The following is a 25,485-nucleotide window of genomic DNA, read 5'->3' as shown; positions in this document are numbered from 1 at the left end:
ATATTTAGTTATGTCAATATTGTTTCCCTTGATAAGAATTATCACATAAACTGTTTGATGTACTAACTTGGGTGACGTAATAAAAACACATTTCATGTCGGAATGTTGCACTATTGTTCGTGAACCCAGCTGTGACCTAGTCATATCTATGAATACTTTGTTGGACTACAAGGATTAATTCTGAACGGGTAACATTCCGATATGTATAAGTTGTAACACATATATTATGAATAAATAATATAAGCAATCTTGTATTTATTTTCACTACAACAAATCAGGGAAACAGTTGAGTTTAGCTTATTAGTTTCGTCAAAAAACTTTTCATAGAGGACAAATTGTTTGGATTAAAAAAAAAACGTAGGCATTATCAGTTATTGATCTGATCTGTCGCTATTGATAGAAAGTGTTTGTCACACTTGAGCTGGTCGACCGTATCCACGTGCTAGAGAAAGTAAACAAACACACCCGTTTCGATCACAGCTGACTGCACACAAATGCCCAAATCTACTGCACACATGCACAAATCAAGTGAGGCAAGATGTTACACCAAGTTATTTCTTACCTATTGTTCTAGTTTTTTTCTGTTCGGATTCCATAACATCAGTTGAGGTGTAATAGTGTAATAATAAGGATATTTCATAAACACATATGGACATAATTCAATCAGTCCTAAAAGCCAAAGCTTAATGTTTTCTCTTTTGTCAACCGCTACCTTCGTTTTTGGAGAAAAATAGTCAAAACACAACTAATGAAGGTGAATTAAATGGAAGACAATATATGCAGATAAACTTTACCAGCCAACAATGTCGCTAGACAGTTATCGAATACTAAGCTAACTGTGAGCTGACAAAGGAAGAGATTTGTCATCAGTAAAACAGCGGCTTTCCGGGGTGAGAAGACACCTGAAAAGATCTACCCATAACCGGGTCTTCTGGTAAGTGTGGTGTTGCCTTTGCACTCGTCAGAAAGAATATATTTGAGTAAGTCATGAACTGAGATATACAATATAGACACCAATGTTTACTCGAGAGTCACTTTAAGTTGGTGTGTGTCTTTTAGTTGTATAGACTTTATGAAAGACAGGATAGAAAAATCTCATTGACTGTTGAGAAATGGGATCATCTTCCAGCAACTGTCGTAACGCTAGTGTTAATCCATACAGAGTTCAAAATGCCGGAAGATTTTCTTCTAACAACCAGGAAACTCTTACGAAACCTCAAACAAATCCTAAACTAGGCTCTCAGCCTAGTTCGCTGGGCGTCAATTCAGGTAAGTGGATAAGATACAAGGCAAGTCTATATCTTCAAAAACATTCTAGACATATATGTTAATTATTCAAACTGTAACAACAATTGTAGTTAAACTGAATTTCCATTTGTTTGCACCAATAGGCTTATCTTATTTTAATGTACATAAAAGTAACCTTGTCAATGACAATATTTCTATCATTATCTATCTTCGTTGTCACTAGGCTTGTTGTCACCCGGTGAAATTTGCACATGGTGTCTTCCCCATCACCCCCTACCTAAAAGAATTTTAGCTAAAATCTTTTATCGGCTTTAACTTTTTAATGAAATATAACATAAAAATCTATTTGCTTACATTTACCCACATGTAGGCCTAGTGGTTAGTTCACAATTAATGTGCACAATTCCGTTCTGTTTTAATATTGATATTTCTGTGTATTATCACATCGGTGTCATGTCCTCATGGTTTTCACTTGGTGCACCCCTCACTATCCTCTAGCAACGCCACTGCTTCATACTTTTGACACGTATTGATTATCTCTCATCAATGCAGGTAAATATTGCCGCTAAAAGTGCATTATTGAATGTATTGTATAAAGTACTAGGTCAAAGTTCAGAGAAAGTTGTCAATAAACCGTTCACTAAGTTCAAGAATTTTAATTCTATTTTAAAAACCTGAACTGTTTTGACGAGATTTATTTAAATTAAGAGATACGGATAAAGGTTACTGAATATAAGGACCCAGTAAATTACTTGCTCGCTATCAGCTTGATGCGTAAAGAATTATTCGCTCAGCGTATAGAATTTACCGGTACATTAACATCATCATTGCAAGAAAATATACTTGAGACTAGAGTCCCCCGAAGAGTTGGCTTGCAAAGCATTCACACAATCTTGATTCAGCCTCAATCGTGATGTGCAGGCCACATCTGCAGAATGGAAGGCTCCTGCCTCCCTAAAAGACAACATTATGTTTAATTAAAGGAAGGGAAGGGATGACATCCGCCACAAGAATGAACAGGTACTAAACAGGAACACAGACTCAATGACTAAGTTCACTCAAGATGAAAATTCAATAACGTTTAATACAGAATGGGCCACAGTCTAGTCTGTCACTAATAACGATGTTATCCCCTCAAGAGTCTAGCAGTAACTGATTAATCAAAGTCTATTCTAATCTCTAACCCAAAGTCTATGTCGTCACTATAAACTGTATGTTCACCGTCAGTCTAATAAAGTGCGCAACCCAACTATCTAAACTAGCTATCTAACAGCTCACATAGGTCTCACCATCCACACGAGGGGCACAAAAACCGTAGTGCCAGCCCCTAATCCTCCCACCCCCTTCTTTCCCAACCTCCCATGGTGACGAAAGTGGTCATCGTCGAACCTCAATGGACGAACTATATATATTATCATATACCCGATTTGGGTGGCTAAATGATAAAACGCTTGGTTTCCGAATCTAGGAGTCTTCTGTTCAAATCCTGAGAAAGGTAGATTTGCGTTGAGCTAACCTCATGACACCTTCCTGCTTCATTGATAATAAGTATTTTACTTCAAATTTTTTTGTCAGTTAATATCATTAGAATTGTGGCAATATGTCAATAATGAGACTACGATCTCTAAACTATATAATAGACTTTGTTTAAAGAAGGAATGCGGTCTTTTGGGTATTCTATTTATACTGGAGTTTTCCGATCAGCTATAACAAACCAAAAGTTATTGTTTCTTTTATAAAAGAATACAGCAAGCCTAATACTGACTCTGAGAGTGCATAATGGCTTAAGTATTACACAGGACAAGGGCAAAAATGAGGCGGATGTGATGTCACACATATTATGCGCATTGCGATCACAACAAGTCAGATTTAAAAATAAAATAGTGGTCCTCTATCTACAACTAGGGCTGTAGGCTTACATCCTCTGATTACTGACATCAAAGCTGATAAAGTTTAAAAGTGCTTGATGTCATTAAAAAGGTTTACACCACTGATTACATCTATTAATAATGTCTATATTAAACCCTAGAATTGAGTAATCTCGTGGGACTGTACGACCAGCCTATTGAAACATTTCCTACAAGGCGGCTAATCCCTGAATAGAAAGCTTTTTTGGTGTATCCGTTGTACAAAATGCTTTACAAGTTTCAGATGTACCTTCAGGGTTGAGGATAATCTACTTCCTAGTTCAAACCTACCGCAAGACGACGGGGAATGACAGCGGGCAGGTTATGAACCCGGGACCATTGAGACGACCGAACGGCAGTACAGTGCGCATATCGCACGACCAGGCAGCCATCCTGGAAGTGTTGATATGCTATGTTGTTTGAAAGTTCGATCATTATTTTAGTGCACTTATCATAATTTTAGTGCACTTATCATAATTTTAGTGCACTTAACATTATTTTAGTGCACTTATCATTATTGTAGTGCACTTATTATTTAGTGCACTTATCATTATTTAGTGCACTTATCATTATTTTAGTGCACTTTCTAGTACTGCAGAATCACATTTGTTGAAATCAGATAAAATTAAACATAAAAAATAAATTACCGAGTTATCGAATAGAAAAATTGCGAGCTCTTTTTCGACGAAAAGTCGTTGATGATTTTGTTTATAATCTCTCTTGTGGGAACCCCTCTCTTGTGGAGTCTCCGGTGGCTGTAGCTCCGCCTGCCCTTCACCAAACCCTAGCCCTGGGCATTTTCATTTATAGAAATAGGGAAAAAATATAAAACTGTTTTCCCTGCTAATTATTTCAATTTATTTTTCTCGATATTACCCTTTTCACATTGATTTTTCCTATGTATATGAACAATTGACTTGAACTAACATGCTATTTTAATCGCAAGAGAGAGAGAGAGAGAGAGAGAGAGAGAGAGATAGAGGAGACAGACAGACAGACAGACACTTTCGTAAGAGTTTTAAACAAATACTTAAAAAAACAAACAAAGCTTAGGTTTAGTGTATCACTTAGTTTGGATCAGTCATATAATTAAATTTGTAATAAGCCTCAGACGACAATCTATAAAGGGGGAATAATTCAGCATATACCACCACTTCAGTCAAGTGCTATTTCTTTCCCTTGTTCGAAATAGCAAACAAAATAATTAATTACTAATAGTTAATTAACTAACTGATTAATTTTGTACATTGATTGTTGTGTTGTCAGGTAAAAGAAATAGTTGTGCAAAATTTCAGCTTGACCCGAGTTTGGGTGTCGTAGAAATAACGTTTACAAACTTTTTACCAGCTAGTTAGACCGATAAATAGACAGACACAGACAGAGAGATATAGTGAGTTTATATAAGCTTTGTTGAAAAGAAAGCGATGTGAAGAAATGTGGTGGCAATATAATGAAAGCTTTAGGAAAAACATAAGATGAAAAGAGGAAGATTTTAAAATCAAGCTGGTCGAAAAAAAAAATCTAGATACATCATTCACTCTAGAACTTTGTCCAAATAGATGCAGTGCAAAAGATCATCCCGGCTGTGACCAAAGTTGATCTAAACATTGCGGCCAACAGCAAAGCCCATCAGACTAGCACGTTTGACATCTGCAGGACTGTGGTCAACCCTAAACTGGTTGTCAGGCGAGGTCAGAGTTTCACAGTGGTCGTGGAATTGTCTCAAGAGTTAGATGAAGCCTCACAAGACTTAAGAATTACTTTTGAAACAGGTGAATACTCCAGTACACAATTAGCATAATAGTTTACTTCTACCTATCAATAGATAAACGTACTAGTCTATTACTACACAATAGGTAAAAATAAAACTTTTACTTATCAATAGATGAAAAAAATTATAAAACTAAAATTCATATTCCTTATTGAAGAAATTAAGTCCTAAACGAGTCAGGTAGCCGACATACAGACACACAAAGACATACACACAGACAAACACAAAGACACACACACACACCTTTTACCTATCCCTTAGTCTGTTGGACCGTTGGGGCACCAAGCAAGACTCATTGACCGTCCTGCTCCATTCCTCTGTCTTTTGCCTTAATTAGAACCTCTTTCTATGGCATGCCCGTCCATTCTTTAATGCTGTCCTCCCATCGCTTTCTCTGTCTGCCTCTACTTCTTTATCCTGGTACTGTTCCCTGAAGGAAGGTCTTTGCGATCCCCGAAGATCTTGTAATATGGCCATAGATTTTGAGCTTGCGTTTTTTAATATATATATATATCTGTTAAAGGTTATGGTATTACATGATTTTTTTAAAGCTATAATTAATGAGTGACTATTCTGCTTGGTGATTTAAGCCTGTGTTAGAAAAATATGCATGAACATTTCTTGAATACATTTAGGCCTACTTATTATGATATGACATTGCCCCTAATATTTTGCTTTCGTTTTCTTTAGAAGAAAGTGAGATTTAAAATGATGTGAGATAGCTTCTACTTTTAACTTTTCCTATTCATTTATTTTCATTATGGCCTCCAGTCGCGAGGAGACTATAGACCATCTCATGAAAATGAGATTAATGCCTAGGCATTGGCTCTTACAGTAACAATGTCGTCCACACAGTAGTTACTCCCCCCTCTTCCACGCAACTAATGTATCCAAACTAGCGGTAAGTGCCGATACAGCTGATGCCCACGGATGTTAGATCTCCTAAGAAGTTTAAGAAGGCACCATGTTAAACCTGTTACTAACTTACTTTTGTTTTTTAAACTTTAGGTAAACAGCCACTAGTGAGTAAAGGTACTCAAGTCATCTTTTTCTTGTCATCTGAAATCGGACCTAAAGAATGGGGAGCGACACAACTCAGCAAAAATGTAAGTTTCATTTTTTCTTCAATTTGACTTTCGTTCAATTTACTTTTAGCCACCTGTAATATTTTTTCTAAATTTATTAGGAATTAGAAAATTTTTTATTGTTACGTTTGCGTCATTTTCTAAACATTCCTATTTCTTGTTTGTTTTGTTGACGTTCCTAAAAATGTTTTTTTCTTCTCTGATCTATGAACCACACCAGGGAAACAAATTGACCCTAACCCTACAGACCAGTCCCACATGTTTCGTTGGCAAATGGACATTGATATTTGACGTCATCAAAAGGGATGCACCTAAAGACAAAAGTCAAAGATATAAAGTGCCTGATCAGGTGTACATCTTATTTAACCCCTGGTGTAAAGGTGAAATTTTAATATCTTCTCATTCAATAGTCTTCATAATCTCTGTAGCTCAAACAATGAACTTCCACGCCTCGAGGTCTCGACAGTGAACAATGTCTCTATGTTCGACATAAACAGAATGAAACATTAAAATTTTGTCTTAAAAAACAACAACTAAAAAAACATGTCATCAGTATATATATATATATATATATATATATATATATATATATATATATATATATATATATATATATATATATATACTTATTTATTTATTAATACATCTAATAATAATAAGGCTAGTCTTCGAGTCCGAAGATTAGTGAGGAATGCAGTATTTACTTGTCGAATAAAAACAATGTGATACGTCGAAAATTACAACTGTTTTCTCTGTTTGGTCAAGCTTAGTGGCCTTCTTACCTCTGCTAGTAACACTCGCTTAACATGCTGAGAAAACGATGAAGTTGGCTTTTTTGTTTCAACATTTGTCTTTCGATATGTTGGTTTTGTAAAATGTTTGACATGTTTCGGATGTTCCTTCAGAGTTGAAGATAATTACTTCCTAGTCCAAACCTTCCACAGGACGACGGGGGATGGGAGTGGGCAGGGTTTGAACCCGGGACCATCGATAAATCTGAACGACAGTCCAGCTCGCAAACCGCAAGACCAGGGGACGTGGTGCTCGAGTGATAAAACGCTTGGCTTCCAAGCCGAGGGTTCTTGGTTTTGAATCTCCGTGAAAACTGGAATTTTGAATTTAAGTATTTTTAGGACGCCCATGTTTCCTGCAAACTCTAATAGGTACCTGACATTAGTAGGGGAAAGTAAAGGCGGCCGGCAGTTGTTCTGGCCACATGACAACCTCGTTAACCTCCGCCATAGCAACAGATGATCATTAGCCTACATCGTCTGCCCTATAGATCGCAAGGTCTGAAAGGGAAATTTTACTTTCTTTCTCTTGCTTCAGATCAGGTATACACTTAGACTCGACCATTATCGTTGTATTAATCATTTAAAGTTGGTGCCGCTAGAGATTATGACTTGGAATATATTGAACAGTTATTAATTAACGAATTCAATCTTTCAAATAAAAACGCACGCACGCACACGCACACACACACACACGTTTACCTTGTAGACTGTAGGCTTAGTTATGTAGGTTAATACAGTCTAATTGGATAATTTTAATAGTATTGATTTGTTGATTATACTTTCAAAAACAATATGACAAAATTAAATGACTATATATTATTTATCTCCCCTAGATGACATAGTATATATGAGCGACTCGGACCTACTGAATGAGTATGTCTTAAATGAAATCGGTAAATTATATACAGGCAGCCAGAAAAACATCACTTCTAAGCCTTGGAATTTCGGACAGGTGATTACTTCAACTAATACACACTTATAACACATTATTACAGCCTCTTATTCCTGTTTCGATGTGAATGTCATTGTTGCTGGAACTTTCTTACAGTCTAATTTGTACAAATGCTCCCTAGTGCTAGAAGAGCATAGATTGGGTTACCTGAGAGTCAGACAGGAAAACAAATGACTTGGCAGAGTTTAAGTCATTGATTAACATGCATGACTATTTTGACCTAGGAACACGCATAGGACGTGATAATCTTCTTTTTGAAGTAACGTCTATATTTCATAAGATAAGTTTATCATCCCTTTTTCGGTATGAGCAGCCTACAGCAGATCTCATTGGCCCCTTTCTACAACTTTGCAACTTTGTCTATTTTAGTGTTTGCTTTCAAGTCACTATAAAACCGACCACTGGGCGATCACATAATGATAATTACTGACTAGCGAAAAGCGTGTGCTGTACATTCTCACATTATCTTTCTGATTTCTTCTTGGACTGTTACTGTTTCACTGATGACAATAGACAAGCCCGTGGATTTGAAGAATTATGTGGTTAATGTTTTGATCAATCTGTGACTTCGTATAGCCGAAACTTGGCTTTATTTATGACTCTTGTTTCTAGACGACTTGCTAAAGGTCCATATTTTCTTGAGATTTATAAAGGTAACAACGCCGATCCTTACTTTAATATTTGCATCTGTGTCGCTATTAACTTCTGTTGTGAATATAAAGCTGTGTACAGGATTTTATTCCCTCTAGTGCACAGCCATGCAGTGCGACAGGCTCTACACTGTTTAAGTTAATATTCTTAATCTTTGTTATAGTTTTGCCTGTCTTACCAACTCGACTTTGATAATGTGTCTAGCACTAAATTTGTCTTTGTCTCGAGTAGTTTCTAGATATGCACTACAATTACTTTTTTTTAAATTTCTGTTATAGCGATCACAATGAAAGGTTAACAGCTTTAATATATTCAATACGTTATTAAACTCGGCCTGAATCTTGTATTATATACACATTTACAGTTTGAAACATGCGTCCTAGACGTAGCTCTATATCTGCTCGATGTCTCCAAGCTCAAAGTGGAAGTCAGGGGCAACCCTGTCAACGTAGTCAGGGCTATTTCAGCATTGGTGAGTCGTGAGTCTTTTTACTTTCATTAGACCAGCGTTTCTCAATCTGTTTTTCTCAATGTTTCTTCTGCCAAATTAACGCTCAGTTTTGATCTCTTCATAACGTTCACATTAAAACAAAAAATTTTAAGGGTGGACTTGAAACAATGTGAACAAAATGGTAAAGTGTTTCATTTCAAATTCTGGAGTAGCACAAATGTTTTTAAAATATTTTTCATGTTTCGGATGTTCCTTCAGAATTGAAGATAATTTACTTCCTAGTCCAAACCTCCCGCAGGACGACGGGGTTCCCATCGCTTTGTCTACCTCTTCTTCTTTTCCCTGCTACTTTCCCTGCAGGTATTTGGGAGCCCTGAGGACCTTGTGGTACGGAGAAAATTCATGCCTATAAAAGAAAAATGTGTGCTCCTATTAAATATTTGCCTACACACATTTGCCCTTATTTGCCCTTATTTAACTCATTCTCTCCTAATTGACGATACCATCGTTGATTTGACACCATTAGATTAAATTAATGTTTAATTTTATAAACTTTATTGTGTGTTATTAAAAGAGAGCACGCATCCCCCTTTCATTCTATACAAAATAAAACATTTTCTGATAACAAACGAAAAAGCTATTGAAGCTTAATCATAACAGGGAGTGAAATTGTAATGATTAAAATAAAGAATTCATTAGAAACATGGAAAAATAATTACGTAGAGAAAGAGTTAAATAAAATTCTATATTATATATTATATATATTTTTTTAAAGTTAAATGTCTTTTATTTCGTACAGGTTAATTCCAATGATGATGACGGAGTTGTTGTTGGTCGATGGTCAGGGAATTATGCTGATGGTCACTCTCCTGCCTCTTGGACTGGAACTCCAGCCATATTAGAGGAGTACTGGAAAACCAAAGAACCCGTCAAATACGGCCAGTGCTGGGTTTTCTCTGCAGTTACTACTTCCGGTACGTTATTGTTTCTGTTTTGTGTACTTCCTGTATGTTCTGTTGTTATTCTTTGCATATGTACAAGTAAAAAGGTAAAGTTCTCCTTTCAAACCTTGTGGTCTATAAGGCAGATGATGTAAAGGTCATCTGATGTATTGGCATACGGTTAACGAGGGTGTTATGTGGCCAGCACAACGACCAACCGCCTTTACTTTTTCCCCAACTAATGTCAGGTACCCATTAGAGCTGGGTGGACTCAGAGGCGCACAAGGATCTCGAAATTAAAAATCCCAGTCTTCACCAGGATTCGAACCCGGGACCCCCGGTTCAGAAGCCAAGCGCTTTACCGCTCAGCCACCGCGCCTCCCTTATTTTTTTTAAATTTATACAGTGCAACTCTATACACATAAACAGGGGCGTAGCTAGAAATTTTCCATCGTTTGGGGGCCAGGAGGGCTTGACCTCGTTGGGCTCCCTGCATTTTTCGCAATATTCAATTTTTAATGTAAAAACACTCTTTTGGGGGCCCCCCTCAAGTGGGAGCCCGGGGGGGGGGATTTTCAAATTCTCTCCCTCCTCCCCCACCCTATCTACGCCACTGCATACAAAGTCATGTGAGTCACATTGCACAACATACAATTTTAAGCGTGTCATATGTGTTGAGTGTTTGTATACATATTTCTTTTTATTTTCATGTGTTGCTTTAATTTCATGTGTCAGTTGCTTTACATGCACAGTAGACCTAATCCCTAATCGCCCGTGTCATTGATCCTCTACAAATGTTTAATCCTAGTCTGTCGAGCGTTAGGAATCCCTACACGTAGTGTTACCAACTTTCAGTCAGCCCATGACACAGACGGATCAATCACTATCGATGTTCACCATAAAATAGATGGCTCCATAGATAATGAAGTAGAAAACGACTCCATTTGGTAAGTTCCAAACGTTTGTGTTCAAAAGATAGATCTCGTCTATAAACATGAAATATCGATCTAATTGTTATGCAAAAATATTTATTCTAAAAGGTGTTAACATATTGTTCATAGAAAATATATTTTTTTCTTTTATGTTGTATAAATAGAATGTTTTTAAAAACAAATGATTTGGAAAAAACAAAATACATAACCTTCTTTTCAAGTAGATAAACAAATCTATGCACTTTTAGATAAATAAATCTATGCACTTTTAGATAAATAAATCTATACACTTTTAGATAAATAAATCTATACACTTTTAGATAAAATAAATCTATACACTTTTAGATAAATAAATCTATACACTTTTAGATAAAATAAATCTATACACTTTTAGATAAAATAAATCTATACACTTTTAGATAAATAAATCTATAAACTTTTAGATAAAATAAATCTATACACATTTAGATAAAATAAATCTATACACTTTTAGATAAAATAAATCTATACACATTTAGATAAAATAAATCTATACACTTTTAGATAAAATAAATCTATACACATTTAGATAAAATAAATCTAAACACTTTTCAATCAACAATGGTAACTCTCCATGTTCAGGAACTTCCATGTTTGGAATGAAGCTTGGATGGCCAGACCTGATCTTCCTGCTGGCTATGGAGGCTGGCAGGCATTTGATGCCACTCCCCAGGAAACATCTAACGGTTTGAAGCTCAATACATGTTTATTCTTATAAATGTACTAAGTCTACTAGAGATAGAGTTAACGACAGTTCCGCTTCCAAGATAAAATGCAGTGTTGAACTCCTCCAATTATCCATAGACACTATCTTTCATTCTTTATATTTCGAGTCTTTTCTTGAGATACTTATTTGTAAGTCCACATTATGTTATGCACCTATCCTATATAAATACTTTTAGAAAAAAAAAAAGGAAATATGTATACAAATATATGGAAACCTTTAAGTGTAGGCTAGGGGTTTAGCTTCTTTTTTTTCCATGAAAAGAAAAATTTTATATAAACTGACAGATGTGTTACCTTTGTAAGAATTAGTTGCACGAAGATGAAATAACAAGCGTGAATTCAGCTATCACAAAGAGTGTTCATGTCCACTGTAGTACTGTAATGACTTCTGTTGTTTGCATAGAGATCATAGTTTGGTCAAAAAGATACATAGGAGTTGTGTCAGAGATGTGTTAGGTATGTCTAGTGTTGGGAAGAACCTTACCAAGTAAAATAAAAAGAATCTTTAAAAGATAAGCTCAGTGCGCTATGGTCCAATATCTTTAGACATCTGAGGGGTGAGGTATTTGGGAAAAGGTTTCCCTATAGCCAGCAAACACAAGCCACCTCGAGTCGGGATTTGAACTCAAGGCTCCTGGATAAGTAGCTAAGTGGTTCGGTCTTATGTTAGAAATGCTGGAGATATAAAACACACATCTCTTCAGTTTTTAACATAATTGTAATTTAAATTAAAATAGTTTATTTAATGACGGGGGGAGGCTTCTGGTTGATCTCATACTCTATGCCCTGATGACATATCACTCGCAGTTAATTCTTCTAAAAACATCGAATCCTCTATTATAACTCTGCGATTTCCTTTATGATTCAAGTGATTCATCGCTTTATTTACATAGGTGTGTACTGTTGTGGACCTGTCTCTGTCGCCGCCATCAAACAAGGTGCAGTGAACGAACCTTACGACGGTTCTTTTGTTTTTGCTGAAGTGAACGCTGACCGTGTCCATTGGAGGCCGAATGCTCTCGGTACCATGGTGGTCATAGGAATAGACTACAACATGTAATTACATCTTTATATCTATTTAAGCATGATGTCATTATTTTTTGATTCGGTTGTTTTGTAGACCTTCACGTTTACTTTTAATGTTGGAAGATTTAACATAAACATAAAAAACCCCATAAAAAATACAATTTATAGGCCTACTTTTAAGAATTTACATTTATCGATTTAGTTCAATGACGCGCTAGAACTAGTTTATTTTTAGAGGCCCCCGAAAGGAGAAAAGACGCTATTAGTTTTGTGTGAAATGTCTGACCGTCTGTCCGCCCCGTTTAGATCTCGTAAACTAGAAAAGATAGTGAGAATCCGAGATCATAATATTTTAGTCCATTCATAGTTCTGATGCAACGGCTACTTTTCTGCTTTTCTAAAATCGAAAAATGTAATTTTAAAAATCACTTATGCAAGCAGTTTTTTCATAAAAATACACCACTTTTACAACTATTCACTATTAATAGTAAAAAAATAAGGGGAGGCTCTTCAGTAGGCGAGATGACTACTTACCATATTTTTAACACATTTATGCAAATGGTTTTAGATTTTTTGTTAAAATTTTTTTTTTACTTTTGTATTGCTACGTTATGTAAGTTCTATCCTACTAACTACTACATTTACCAAAAGATAATGTTTACTTTTTTTAAGAGAAAAAAATCTATTTAGTATGCATATAAGTTGGACATAATTTAAAACAACAATTAATAAGTAGGTTTTCATATTAACGCGTGAACTGCAGTGCTACACCACTGCCATAGAACACTTAACTAAATGAATTTTTTTTTTACGAAATGTTTTTTTTTCTTTTTTTTTTTTAGGATTTAATTAAGAGATTGACCCCTTCCAAAACAATTAGATCAATTATATATTCATTATAAGACATCAGTAAGGCCAGGTTCTCATTTAACTTCACATTCACTTTCACCTATCCTTTGGTCTGCTGGACCGCTGGGGCACCACACAAGATCTGTTTACCTTCTTTCTCCATTTTTCTCTGTCATTTCTCTTGGATAGAATTTAATTCTGATGTTCTTCCTGAAAATATTGATACCTGTCTTTTTACCTGCCTGGGGGGACCACTTCGGGGGCCGATTTTGAGCTTGTGTTTCCTCACAAACTGTCTTTGTAACCTTGTTATATTTTATAATTAGTTGTTTTTTTTTATTAAAATAAATATATTAATAAGTCCGTTTTTCATAGAGTTGGCAAATATATTAGTACCAAGGCTGCTAACTCTGGAGATCGTGAAGACGTAACTAATTCATACAAAGCCCAAGAAGGTAAGTAACTCGGATAACATATCAACGTCGTTTCATAAACAGTTATCTTCCTTGTCTAATACAGCCTAGACTATTTTGAAATATATATTTAGAGCACTTTTTTGTCTCTTTATTGGAAGGTTGACAAGTAGAATTGACAACCTTGGTTAAATCTCTTACTGTTTACTGATCTCTACATTTCTTGAACAGGTTCACCAGAAGAACGAGCAGCCGTGCTGAGAGCCAACCAACTGGCATCAAACAGGAAGGACATTTACAACCTACCTACAACTGTGAGTAACCAGTATGTTCTGACCTAGAAATGTGTTGAGTAATCGCAAGCTTTAAAGGAGAGTTGCTTGATATTATTTGCTCTGGCTGGTCGGACAGGATATTATGCGTTACAGTTTTGACATCTGAATGTCCATTGTAGAGTTAGCAAGCAGTTGTTCCAAGTTATCAAACTTAATTGAAATGGGGACCCCTTTAAATAGTCAAAACTGGCCCACGGACCCCTAGGCAAAAAAGCTTCATTAATGCATACGTCACAAATGTAGATTAAACAAAATTTGTTGAAGGAGTGTTTATTGAAATTAGAATTTTAATCAAAATTAAATTTTAAAAGATTAATATCTTGGATGTGGTTGAAGAGATTTTAGAAGTGTATTTATGTCCGGCTCAATGTTAGCAAGTAGTAATTTCTTGTCAGTTTCTTTTGTGATGAGGCTCATTGCGGCCATGATTCCACGTTGTACCAAATTAGAAGACGGAGCAGCGAACAATTTCTGTACAATAACTCATAATGCAGGATATAAGAATGGAATCTGATTTGTAATAAGAGTGTATGGTATCTTGTTCAAACATTGGTTTAAGTTCCTCGTTTGTGGATTTTTTTTAATAAGCTGCTCCCTTAGTTTGGATTCATCTTAGATTGTGATCTGAGTTTGTCCAAAAGGGTTCAATACCCATTTAATTAAGAGATTGACCCTTTACAAAACAATTAGATCAATTAAATATTCATTATAAGACATCAGTTATGCCAGGTTCGCATTTAACTTCACATTCACTTTCACTTATCCTTTGGTCTGCTGGACCGTTGGGGCACCACACAAGATCTGTCAACCTTCTTTCTCCATTCTTTCTCCATGCCTTTTTACCTGCCTGGATGGATCACTTCGGGGACCGATTTTGAGTTTGTATTTCCACACAAACTTTCTTTGTAACCTTGTTTTTATTATTAATGTACACAGAAATGTGCGTCATTTAGTTTGTTTTTCCCTTTAAAGTCTGGATGCCTTGGCAGGGCTAAAAAAGAGAGGGGCGGAGAATAAATCTAGGCTTTAATCGGTAATGCTTATATGTGATGACTGGTTATAATTAACAGATAAAATGTTTACTAATGTATTGATCTGTATCTTCTAGCAACTAGTAATATTAGATATGATCACAACTCCAAAATAACTAAATAAAAAAATAAAATAAAAAGCCAACATGTAACAATTAAAACGCTAAAATTTCCTACACACTCAATAATAATGAAACCTGAAGTCTCTCTCTCTTTCTCTCTCTCTCTCTCTCTAATTTTTTCCTCCTCTTTCTCTTTCTTACAATTTTTATTCAGCCGATCACTGCACCAGTCTTCTGCACTATTAATTACATAAAACTTCTAAAAATAGATGTAGGTACACCTTTAGTTGAAAATTACACATTCATACTATGACATCAATAGCAAAAACACTTTTCTAAATCACGTAACGTATTCTCTTTTGCTCGCCATCCGCTTAAATTAGCGACTCCCACCATTAATACTGTTGTAACCCTAAGCAACCACTCAACGAAAGGCAGATGGTAATAATAGGCCTAAACGATGTATTTATTATAAGCTATCAAAAAATCGACTTGGACTTCTGCTCTCAAGTCACAGGGAGCAATGTCTTAAGTTCTAATAGTCCTACTTAATACTAGAACAGACCAACGACACACTTCCCAGTGTAGTTCCAGGTCTCTCAAACAGATCACTAGTATCACAAAGGACATCACTTAGCCCCAGACTGCTCAGACTCCCATAACTTCAGCCAGATCTACAACATTCCTTCTTCCCGTATCTACATGTCTTCTACTGCTTGTCTTGAATGGTGCTCTGATGCGGTTACAACAATACACTTGCATCCTTCTGATTCAATCAATAGGTCTGTTTCTCAATCTATTTCAAATAACTTATCTATGCATGTGTCACCTAGGACGTTGAGTTCTCTTTGTTGGCCGATACCAAGGAAACATTTATTGGCGGGAACTTTGATCTGACCTTGAAGATGAAGAACTCAGGAAACAGTATTCGAACTATTGGTGGCAAAATGGAAGTCAAAACAATGTTCTACACGGGTGTTCTAGCTGACCTGGTCAAGTCAGAGAACGTTAGCCTTAAGCTCGATCCAGGTCAAGGTAAGACAAACACGTACAAAACATATTGATCTACATAAAACACGCCTCTTACAATCTAATAATATTCGTATCAGAGAAATGATTTCAATTGTTTTTCTTATCTGCGTGTGTTAAAATTGAAGTTCTTAGTTAATAGAGGTTTAAAGTTTTTTTTTTTTTAACTAGGTAATTTTTTCACATTAGACTTAGCAAAGGAGGTAATGCCAAACTTATAACCAGTGGACAGTGTCTGGCTCGTGACGCAGAGCTGGCCTTAGCAGTGCGCGTGGCCCTGGCAGAGTGTTAAATTAGGGCTACGGGTATTTCTACGATGAGTACAGATTTTAAAAATTCTCTATATCGCGCCCCTCCGTAAGGCGCGTCCCTAGTGCATTTACCCCACTCGAAACCCCGTAAAGCTGCCAAACAGCCTCTTGAAACTTCTGACCAAAGTGTGTGATGAGACCTCAATGCCAAGTTCCAATGGACTCAAGTAATTTTTTGAAGACTATTCGGCCTATGACTCCCATGTACATGTCATTCAGGATGAATCGAAGATGGACATCATCTCCTTAGGAGGATAAACGAGTTTTTTTCTTTATTTCAAATCATTTAAAACAAGTTAGATCAAAGCGCACTTAGATTATTATTATTATAGCTTTTATATAGCGCTACTTTCATGCTTATAGCATGCTCAGAGCCCTTTTGGTCCAACCTCATTTGTGGACCAGTTGGGGGGGGGAGGGGGTATCTAGGTGTTCGTTTTCCGTGCTGCCTTTAGGCGCTCAGTAAACACAACTCTGCCCGAGTCGGGTGTCGAACCTCGAGCCTCTTCTAGGTAGCCAAGCCAAGCCAAGTTCAAACATACTTGGACCCATCGACCACGCTTCCCACTCAAATAATCGTTTTATTTACTAAGCATTCACAAAAAAGAATAGGCTGGAAATGTCCAAATATACATTTCCTTCCTCAAGAAATATTGCATGATGATATAGTAAAAGGCACGAGAGCTGCATGCTTTCCACTTCTAAGATCTACTGATGCATTCAAGCGAGACATGAAGCTCTTCAGAATCTATACCAGTGGCGTAGCTAGAGTATATGATGCCTGGTGCAGTACCTCATCTTGATGCCCCCCCCCCCAAAAAAAAAAGATAACTAAATAATAACATTGCAAAACCTTACTTTTTTGTTCAAAATAATATGTATTCATTAATCAAATATTGTTAATTCAAAACATCACTCTTACTTAAACATACTACAAGTGAGTTTTACGCGCTTTCTTGCTGGCAAAAGTATCAATAATTTTATCGAAATCAATTTTTTCCACCAGCTCTTGTTCAATGGACAAAATGGCCAAATTAGTGAGTCGTAAATCTGTCATCGTTGATCGCAAGTAATTCTTGATCAGTTTAAGTTTGGAAAAACTTCTCTCGCATGTAGCGACGCTTACCGCAATAGCAAAAATATGCGAATCATGATGACGATATTCGGAACTGAATCACCTAGCTGATATTTTTTATAAAATTCAAGAGCTCAACAGGTCCTTGTTTTGGAAGTGCGGAGACTTCTGATGAAACTGTGACAAACCGTTGAAGCCTCTTTCGCTCCAGCAGAAATTCGTTTTTATCAATGTCGCTAGGAGTACTATCGAGATTGATTTCGACCTGAGGATTTAATTGCTGGGAAGACGACAAAAATTCATATCTATCTGCTACATCATGAAGTTGCTCAAATCGGGTGATTATTTCTTGAACAATCCTGTCCAAGGTAGAATAAATTTCCCTTCGAAGCTCTTCTTTGTGTGTAAGTACAGAGTAGTCACTTTTCTCACCAGGCATCTTTTTCTTATGGCCCATACGTTTTTGAGGTTCTGTACTGATTCTCAGATCTGAGCACACGCTTTCGGCAAAGGTAATGCTGGCTTCAGCGATGTCCTCTCGATTACTACTTAAAAATGTCTCTAATTTCTTTAATTGAGTGAGCAGTCTCGAATAGACAATCCTTGTTTTCGAAGGTAGAATTGCGCATCATTAATTTTTGTAAAGACAGGAGCCCGAAATCCAAGATAGGTGAGAAAATTAAAAGACTGAATAGCAACCAATAATCCACCTGCTTCAGATCTAGCCGATGAATGTTCATCTCTGCTAGTTAAAGTCTCCAGAGTTTCTATAATTTTAGAAAATGTATCCCTAATCATCTAGACGGCTTCTCCTCTGGCGCTCCAGCGGGTCTCAACTAAACGTTTAAGGCTAGTTCCAGTTATTTTGATGAGGATATCCCAGCGGTGTGTTGAAGTTGAGAAAAAGGCGTGTAAACGGTCCAGTGTACCAAAAAATGTTACCGAATTGACTTCAGCTTCAGCAGCTCGAATTCCTGCTAAATTAAGAGAATGGTTTGAGCAGGCAATGAATAGTGCTTTGGGCTTGACTTCTAGAATACGTTTTTGGACACCGTAGTTTTGACCTGTCATTATCCATGACAACGTACCGTAAAATTTATTTCGGAAGTTTGATCCAGCTTTGAGATGTCAGGTGTACTGTCAAAAATAATAGAGAAATATTTGGCTTGTTTTACTTGCTGTATGATTTGTTTTTAACGTGATTCTCCAATATTGTAATAAATTAATTTTGTATTGGTGGAGACATGTATGTATTCGGTCTGGAACAAAGCTTAGTTCGAAGCACATGCTCCCTCAAGAGTGGATCGTACTTTGATAGTAATTTTACTAACTCCAAGAAAGTGCCTTGATTTTGCCCTTCCAACACTTCTTCTGCTCGCTCGCGATGCCCACGAAGTGCCAGATTTTGCTTTGAGAGAAAACGAATGATGTCCAAGATTCTCTTCAGGTAATATCTCCAGGTTTTCGTCTCTTGTATAATCAAATCTTGGGCCTTGTTGTCAATACTGTTCCCTACTCACAGGCGAACTTCAAGCTCCCCCCAAGCAAGCGATGACTGAATGTGAGCTCTGCTGGTCTCATGTTTTTCTATTTTCGGGGATAACCTCCACCAATCATTGTATCCATCTTTGGATTTAAATGAAGATTTGGTACTTGATCTTGTCGAGAAGAGTATGCAGGGGAAGCAAAATAAGGATTCTTTTTTTTGGCGAATAACACATCCACTTTCTAAGAACTTTTTCGCCGTTTGACATTTGCCGGAAAAACCAAGCCTTTGGAAGCTTTCTAGCCTTTCCTTTTGCTGATTCTTGATGTCTATACGCCTCTCTGAATTGACTGTCCATACGCTGAACTGTTTCAGAACCTTGAGTGACAAGGTATATGCGAATATTATCTGTGATGACATCAGGCCTATCTCAAATGTCGTTCAGTCTAGAGTTTATTATCCTGCTTTCTGTATTGTTTACACTGTCTGATGGTTCAGCTTCTTCAGTATGAATTTTTGAGGAGTTTACTAAAGACATGCTTGTGTGCTGTCCTTTAGTTTCTAGAACCTGCGGTATTCTTTTTCATCATTCAGGATGTCGGTCTCATCATTTTTTTCTGGATTCAATGATAACCGTCTCATTTTTCTTTGTTTATTTTAATTGTTCAGTTATTTCATACACAATAACAGCATGCGCAATATGTAACAGATTTTCACCCTCTAGACTCTATATCTAGATTAAACTAATGGACTAAACAATGAAGTAAAAAAAGGTTGGCCTATCTTATTCTTCTTTTTTATATTACAGAGCATTGATCAGTGTAGTAACAACATGTACCGTGTGTCCGAAATAAATCTAGTAAATTAGATTTAAACTGTTCTATAGCTTACATTGTATTGAAGAAATAGTCAAGGAGATGAAACAAAATAGCGACATGACTAGTTTATAAATCGTTAGTTCATGTTTAAAAATACAGCAGTTTACGTTTGTTCGTGTCCATACAATTTGTCGTTTTTACTGAAACGCTCAGGGAAATAGGAAATTAATACACACTGGGGGAATTTTGGTGCCCCTCTCCACTTGGTGCCCTGTGCGGCCCGCACCACCCGAACATTGGTAGCTACGCCACTGATCTATACCAACTGTTAGGAAAAAAAAAGCATTCGATAGACCCTTATTCCAAATGGTGGGCAAGTATAAAGGAAGGGTCCTGAATAGATCCACGTTGAATGCAAACATAAAGGAAGGGTCCTGGATACATCCACGTTGAATGCAAACATAAAGGAAGGGTCCTGAATAGATCCACGTTGAATGCAAACATAAAGGAAGGGTCCTGGATAGATCCACGTTGAATGCAAACATAAAGGAAGGGTCCTGAATAGATCCACGTTGAATGCAAACATAAAGGAAGGGTCCTGGATAGATCCACGTTGAATGCAAACATAAAGGAAGGGTCCTGAATAGATCCACGTTGAATGCAAACATAAAGGAAGGGTCCTGGATAGATCCACGTTGAATGCAAACATAAAGGAAGGGTCCTGGATAGATCCACATGGAAGGCAAACATAAAGGAAGGTTCTGGAGTATAGATGGTGTACATACACACCAGAAGAAAGAAGAAGATATAAAATGCCCCAGGGTGATTACAAATGTCTACATAAGCATGGATATGTTTCTATGACTGGCCTCTTCAATCATATGAGAAGCTGCACGTGAAAAGTTTAATTTCTCGAGACGCAAAGAGCCAGAAACACATTTCCTTACTTGAAGCAATTCAAGCAGTGATCAAGGCGATGCTGGGCTTAATATTGGCTTAGAACTTATGTCAATAATATGAACTTACAAATCTTTCAAAGATGTAATTGTTCTTTTTATGTGATAACAAAACTTCACCTGAATTTTCACTTGAGTGTATAACATGCTATTTAGTTGTTAAAAAATTCAGTTCTGCTTTTGTAAATGACAGTTATTTTCTGCAACAGAGTTGTCATTCCCTGTGCACATCTTTGCATCAGACTATGAAAGTAAACTAAAAGACAGTTGCATGCTGGACATTGCAGTGATGCTTTTTGTGGAGGAAAGTGACCAAATATTTGTCAAGAAAGATACGTACAGGCTGAGGAAGCCTCACCTGGTCATACAGGTAAGAAAATCAAAGTGAACCTTTATTCGTTAAATAAAGTAAAAAAGTTAAGTAAAGTTTCCCTTTCAGATCTTGCGATCTATCTATCGATTCATTTTATTAGAACCTGAAATATTTTGAAACTCTTGATAGTCTGACACTTTTTATTCTGACACACTTAGTAAACCGACCGAGGAAGATGTATGTATCAAATGCACACGCATTGTGACATGCATGTCTCGCCTCTTTCTATAAGTTTCTTGCTGTGTTAACTGGTGATACTTTCTAGTATCTATCTATGATTAGACCTTTTAAAATACAGCCGTTAGTTAAAAAAAGAGAAGATGATTTGTCCTATGGTGTACCTATTTCTTCTAGGTCAATCTAGTACATCTAGTACTATGTTAGGGGGATCGTTAAAATGTTGCCCGTTTATTGAAATGTCAAAAAAAAAATCGAAAAGAAAAAAGAAATTATTGTTACGTGTTTTTTAATCTTCCGCAAAATGTGCTAGTAGACACACCTATAAAAAAAACACTGCAAAGAACTTGACGACTCAACTTTCAGCTTCATAGAACTTTATTGACTTTATCCTGAATATAACAAGTAGCGTAGAAGACTCTGTACAAATCTGGTTGGTTACAGTTCAGTGTACTTCGTATTGCCCTTCAATCTTTTTCAACTTGCACCGAGCCGCCGCTCTACTCAGCTGTCCCGAGACGTACTTACACTACGTCATCAGAGTCTTACACGTCTTACTTCAACTGTATCGACTGTAACGACTCAAGTCCACCGTAGTTTGCTGTATAGGGTTTAACTCTAGTCCACTCCAATTAACTCTACTCTAGTTAACTTGCATCGAGTCGTACACATCTCTCTTCTGCTGCCTCGCACAGTAGACTACAGTACTGACGACTTTATGACTCTACCGACCACAGACTTTTCACATTAACTCTCTGGTTTATATAGAGTCCCTATACGCTTCACTAGTATCATAGAAACTCTGCTAGTACCGCTAATTACTGCAATTTATCTCAACATGTCAGGATGTAGATTTTTTTCTGCTATATAAAAAAATTTATATCTTTAGTTGATTAACTTATTGCTTATTTTTTTGTATTGATTCGTGTATTGTCTTCGACTATGAATAATTAATGTGTAAATTTCAAATTGATGCGAAAATGGGAAGTGGATGTACAAATGTGATGAAATGTTATAATGGGGAGTACATTAATAAATACATCCACATCTCATTAAGTAGCATTTATTTCCCTTATTTCGGTATCAAAATATTTTTTTTTATTACTACTAATTAACTAATTGGTTAATTTTTAAAATTGATTCATGTTTTGTTAGGTAAAAAAAAATAACTGTACTAAATTTCAACTTGATTAGAGTACGGGAAGTGGGAGAAAAATAAACCATTTAAACTTTTTTCCGAGCAGACAGACAGACAGCTTTTAATTGTATTGAGTAATTCATAAGACTCTTCATTTAATTTGTCCCATTTTTCAGGGACCAACAGAATCAAAATTAGGCCAGGAGCTGAAGGTGGACGTTTCCTTCACCAATCCTCTCTCAAAAGCTTTAACCAAAACTTACCTGATGATTGACGGAGTGGTACAAGCCAAGAGATTAGAAATGAGGTTTGAGCTCTATTCATTATTAGACTTGTTTATTTCAAATTAGGCCCAGTAGATAACAGTGAAAGCAGAATGTATGCCAACATTTTGAAATAAAAGGAAGAAAATGACAAACTGTTAAATTTATCTCATACTTGTTAGAGCGTTATTAGTGTTCATTGATAATACTGTCAAACATTAACTTACAAGATTTATACCATGTAATAATAATAATAATAAGGCCTGTTTGGAGTCCGAAGATTAATGAGGAATACAGTATTTCCCATGGCTACTCATCCCCAGCTGTGACCTACATATTTTGCCACATGCAGGGCAGCATAACCATTGTCATCCGGTGGCCGATTAAGCTGGTCTTTAAAGAGTTTCCATGGGAAACCTCTGTTACGTCGATCACCTTTTAGCTAAACAAAAAAAAAACGCTTTTTGGCATACGTTCTTCTCCCATACAGGATACGTGTCCTGCCCAGCATAACTGTCGGGCCATAAGAAGTCCCTCTATACTGTCCATACCACTAGGACAATGCTATTTGTAGTAATTTCGAAAACCTACTACACCAAGATGTATTGGTTCGACTGCTCAGGCTAACGCTACTTATCAACTGAAATAATCTTGTTTAAAGACTGTAAATCCAGTTTCATAGGCTGCAATTTTGTACAAATAGAAAAACTTTATGATCTTAAATACTTATGGTTGTAATAAATATTCTTAAGCGTGGAAATGTTTGAATGGTGGTGTATTCTTTGTAGTTTTGATGCCCATACTTTCAAGTATACATTTAGTCTCTTAGAGTAACGTAACATTGAAGTAGTTATGGAATCTTTTTGGGTCACGTCTATTTTTCTCCCATAATAGAATAAATATAAATGTATATGCAATATAATTAATTCTGTATATATTCTTTTATCCAGCAAAGTTCCAGCGAATGGTGTGTTTCAATCAACTGTGAGTGTTACACCAAACAAAGTTGGCAAGAAAGAATTGATCGTTGTTTTTAACTCTAGAGAACTGGAAGATGTGAATGGCAGTTTACCGATCTTAATCAATTCTTCTTGATAAAATAATGAAATCAATTCTTCATGATGAAGTGAATTTAAAAAAAAATGAAAACAAAAATCTAATTCTTTATGATAAAAATCATTTTTTTGCTAAAATCTATTCATCCTAGACTTTTAACACAAGTTTTTAATATAGCACAATGCCAAATGTTGTATAGTAACTACTTATTACGAATTACGCTTCACTTAGATTACACTAGCCAGATTTGACCCGCGGCATGCGGGCTTTAGTTTGGGTATTACTGATCTACTGGATGAATTTAGATCTATGTCAAAGATGGAGAATGTTCCCTTCACATTTTTTTATTTGGCCACGAAAATAAAAAAAAGTTGGGAAAATGGGTTTACCCGTTCTGCCAACATATTTATATCAAATATAACATATAACGGATTTACCCGATTTATTAAAAAGTTTCGTTCTTTAATATGCATACAATAAGGTACTCTTTGTCTATTTTTAGGGTCCTCTAGTTGTGGGAGGTAGATTAAACGTATACTACGATCTCGCAATGATATAAGGAACATTTATGCCAAGTTTTATCATGATTGGTCAAACGTTTTGATTTTTATTCCAGACATACATACATAGGCCTACATGCGCCTTTCTTATATAATAGGTATTACTGTTGTTTGTTTTTGTTTGTGTATAACAGTGTTTCCCAAACTGTATTCCGCTAACCCTAGTGACCTGAATAGTTGATTCACAAACTACTGGAATAATTAACTAGTAGGCCACCACGTGAATTAATCTCTCTAAAAAAAAAATAAGCAAAGTGTTCCAATAAATACTCAGAATGTGCAAAGTTGAAGAAAAAGTTTGGGAATACCTAGTGTATAAGAATAGCGTCATAAGTCTTGCCCATCCAATGTATAAGTGTTTTAGTTGTGTTTTAAACCACATGGAATTGACCAAAGAAACGAACACAGGATATCTTAATTTCAGAGAGTTTTTTTTTTCATTAGCAAAACTTTGTTGTCAATTTGTAATGATATAGCCCTATTGTTGTATTAAGAACTATTATATATTTTTGTTATTTAAAATATTTTGTATTAAAATAGTCAATAATTTATGCTAAAAAATAAGTATGTTTAAATACCTTACCATACTGTTATGATATTATTTTTTGTTTGTTTATATACTCATGTAATATAATTACTTTTTTATTATAGTTTGTTGATTTCCAAATTAAAATTAAAAAAAAACAATATAAATGAAGACATTTTTTTTTGTTGAAGGCTTCATAATTTCCGTTGGTTTTAATTTTGGAGTCAATAAGTGTCTTAATGTTTAAGAAATATGTTTATGCTCAAGAAATGTGTTTATGTTCTAGAAAAGTGTCTAACGGATTTGTGTCTATGTGCAAGAAATTGTCTATCGGATGAGTGTCTCTGGCCCCAAAACACCCCAATAGAAAGAAAACTATATGGAGAGCTCCCTGATTTGGAAACCACAGCGCAGCACATCTCATATATTGGTCTAGTCATCTGAACTCTGAACGCTCCAACATAGAAATGAGAACGAAGAAGAAGAAGGATGTGTGTCTATGTT

At 36.0% G+C, this 25,485-nt stretch overlaps 1 protein-coding gene across 1 annotated transcript; it reads left to right on the top strand.

Moving 5' to 3' along the window:
* The first annotated feature begins 112 nt into the window (after nt 1-112).
* On the top strand, nt 113-24,740 carry LOC106077675 (hemocyte protein-glutamine gamma-glutamyltransferase-like). Its single transcript, XM_056036195.1, has 16 exons — nt 113-1,269; nt 4,715-4,927; nt 5,935-6,032; nt 6,232-6,391; nt 7,639-7,757; nt 8,773-8,880; nt 9,659-9,833; nt 10,609-10,747; nt 11,354-11,457; nt 12,391-12,553; nt 13,748-13,827; nt 14,017-14,099; nt 16,047-16,248; nt 21,098-21,258; nt 22,753-22,883; nt 23,790-24,740. The coding sequence occupies exons 1-16, from the start codon at nt 1,113-1,115 to the stop codon at nt 23,932-23,934; spliced, it is 2,238 nt and encodes a 745-aa protein (XP_055892170.1). The 5' UTR covers nt 113-1,112; the 3' UTR covers nt 23,935-24,740.
* The last annotated feature ends 745 nt before the right edge of the window (nt 24,741-25,485 follow it).

Source organism: Biomphalaria glabrata, chromosome 7, assembly GCF_947242115.1.
Source record: "Biomphalaria glabrata chromosome 7, xgBioGlab47.1, whole genome shotgun sequence".
Lineage (NCBI taxonomy): Eukaryota > Metazoa > Mollusca > Gastropoda > Planorbidae > Biomphalaria > Biomphalaria glabrata.
This window is presented reverse-complemented; position numbering and strand designations above follow the sequence as displayed.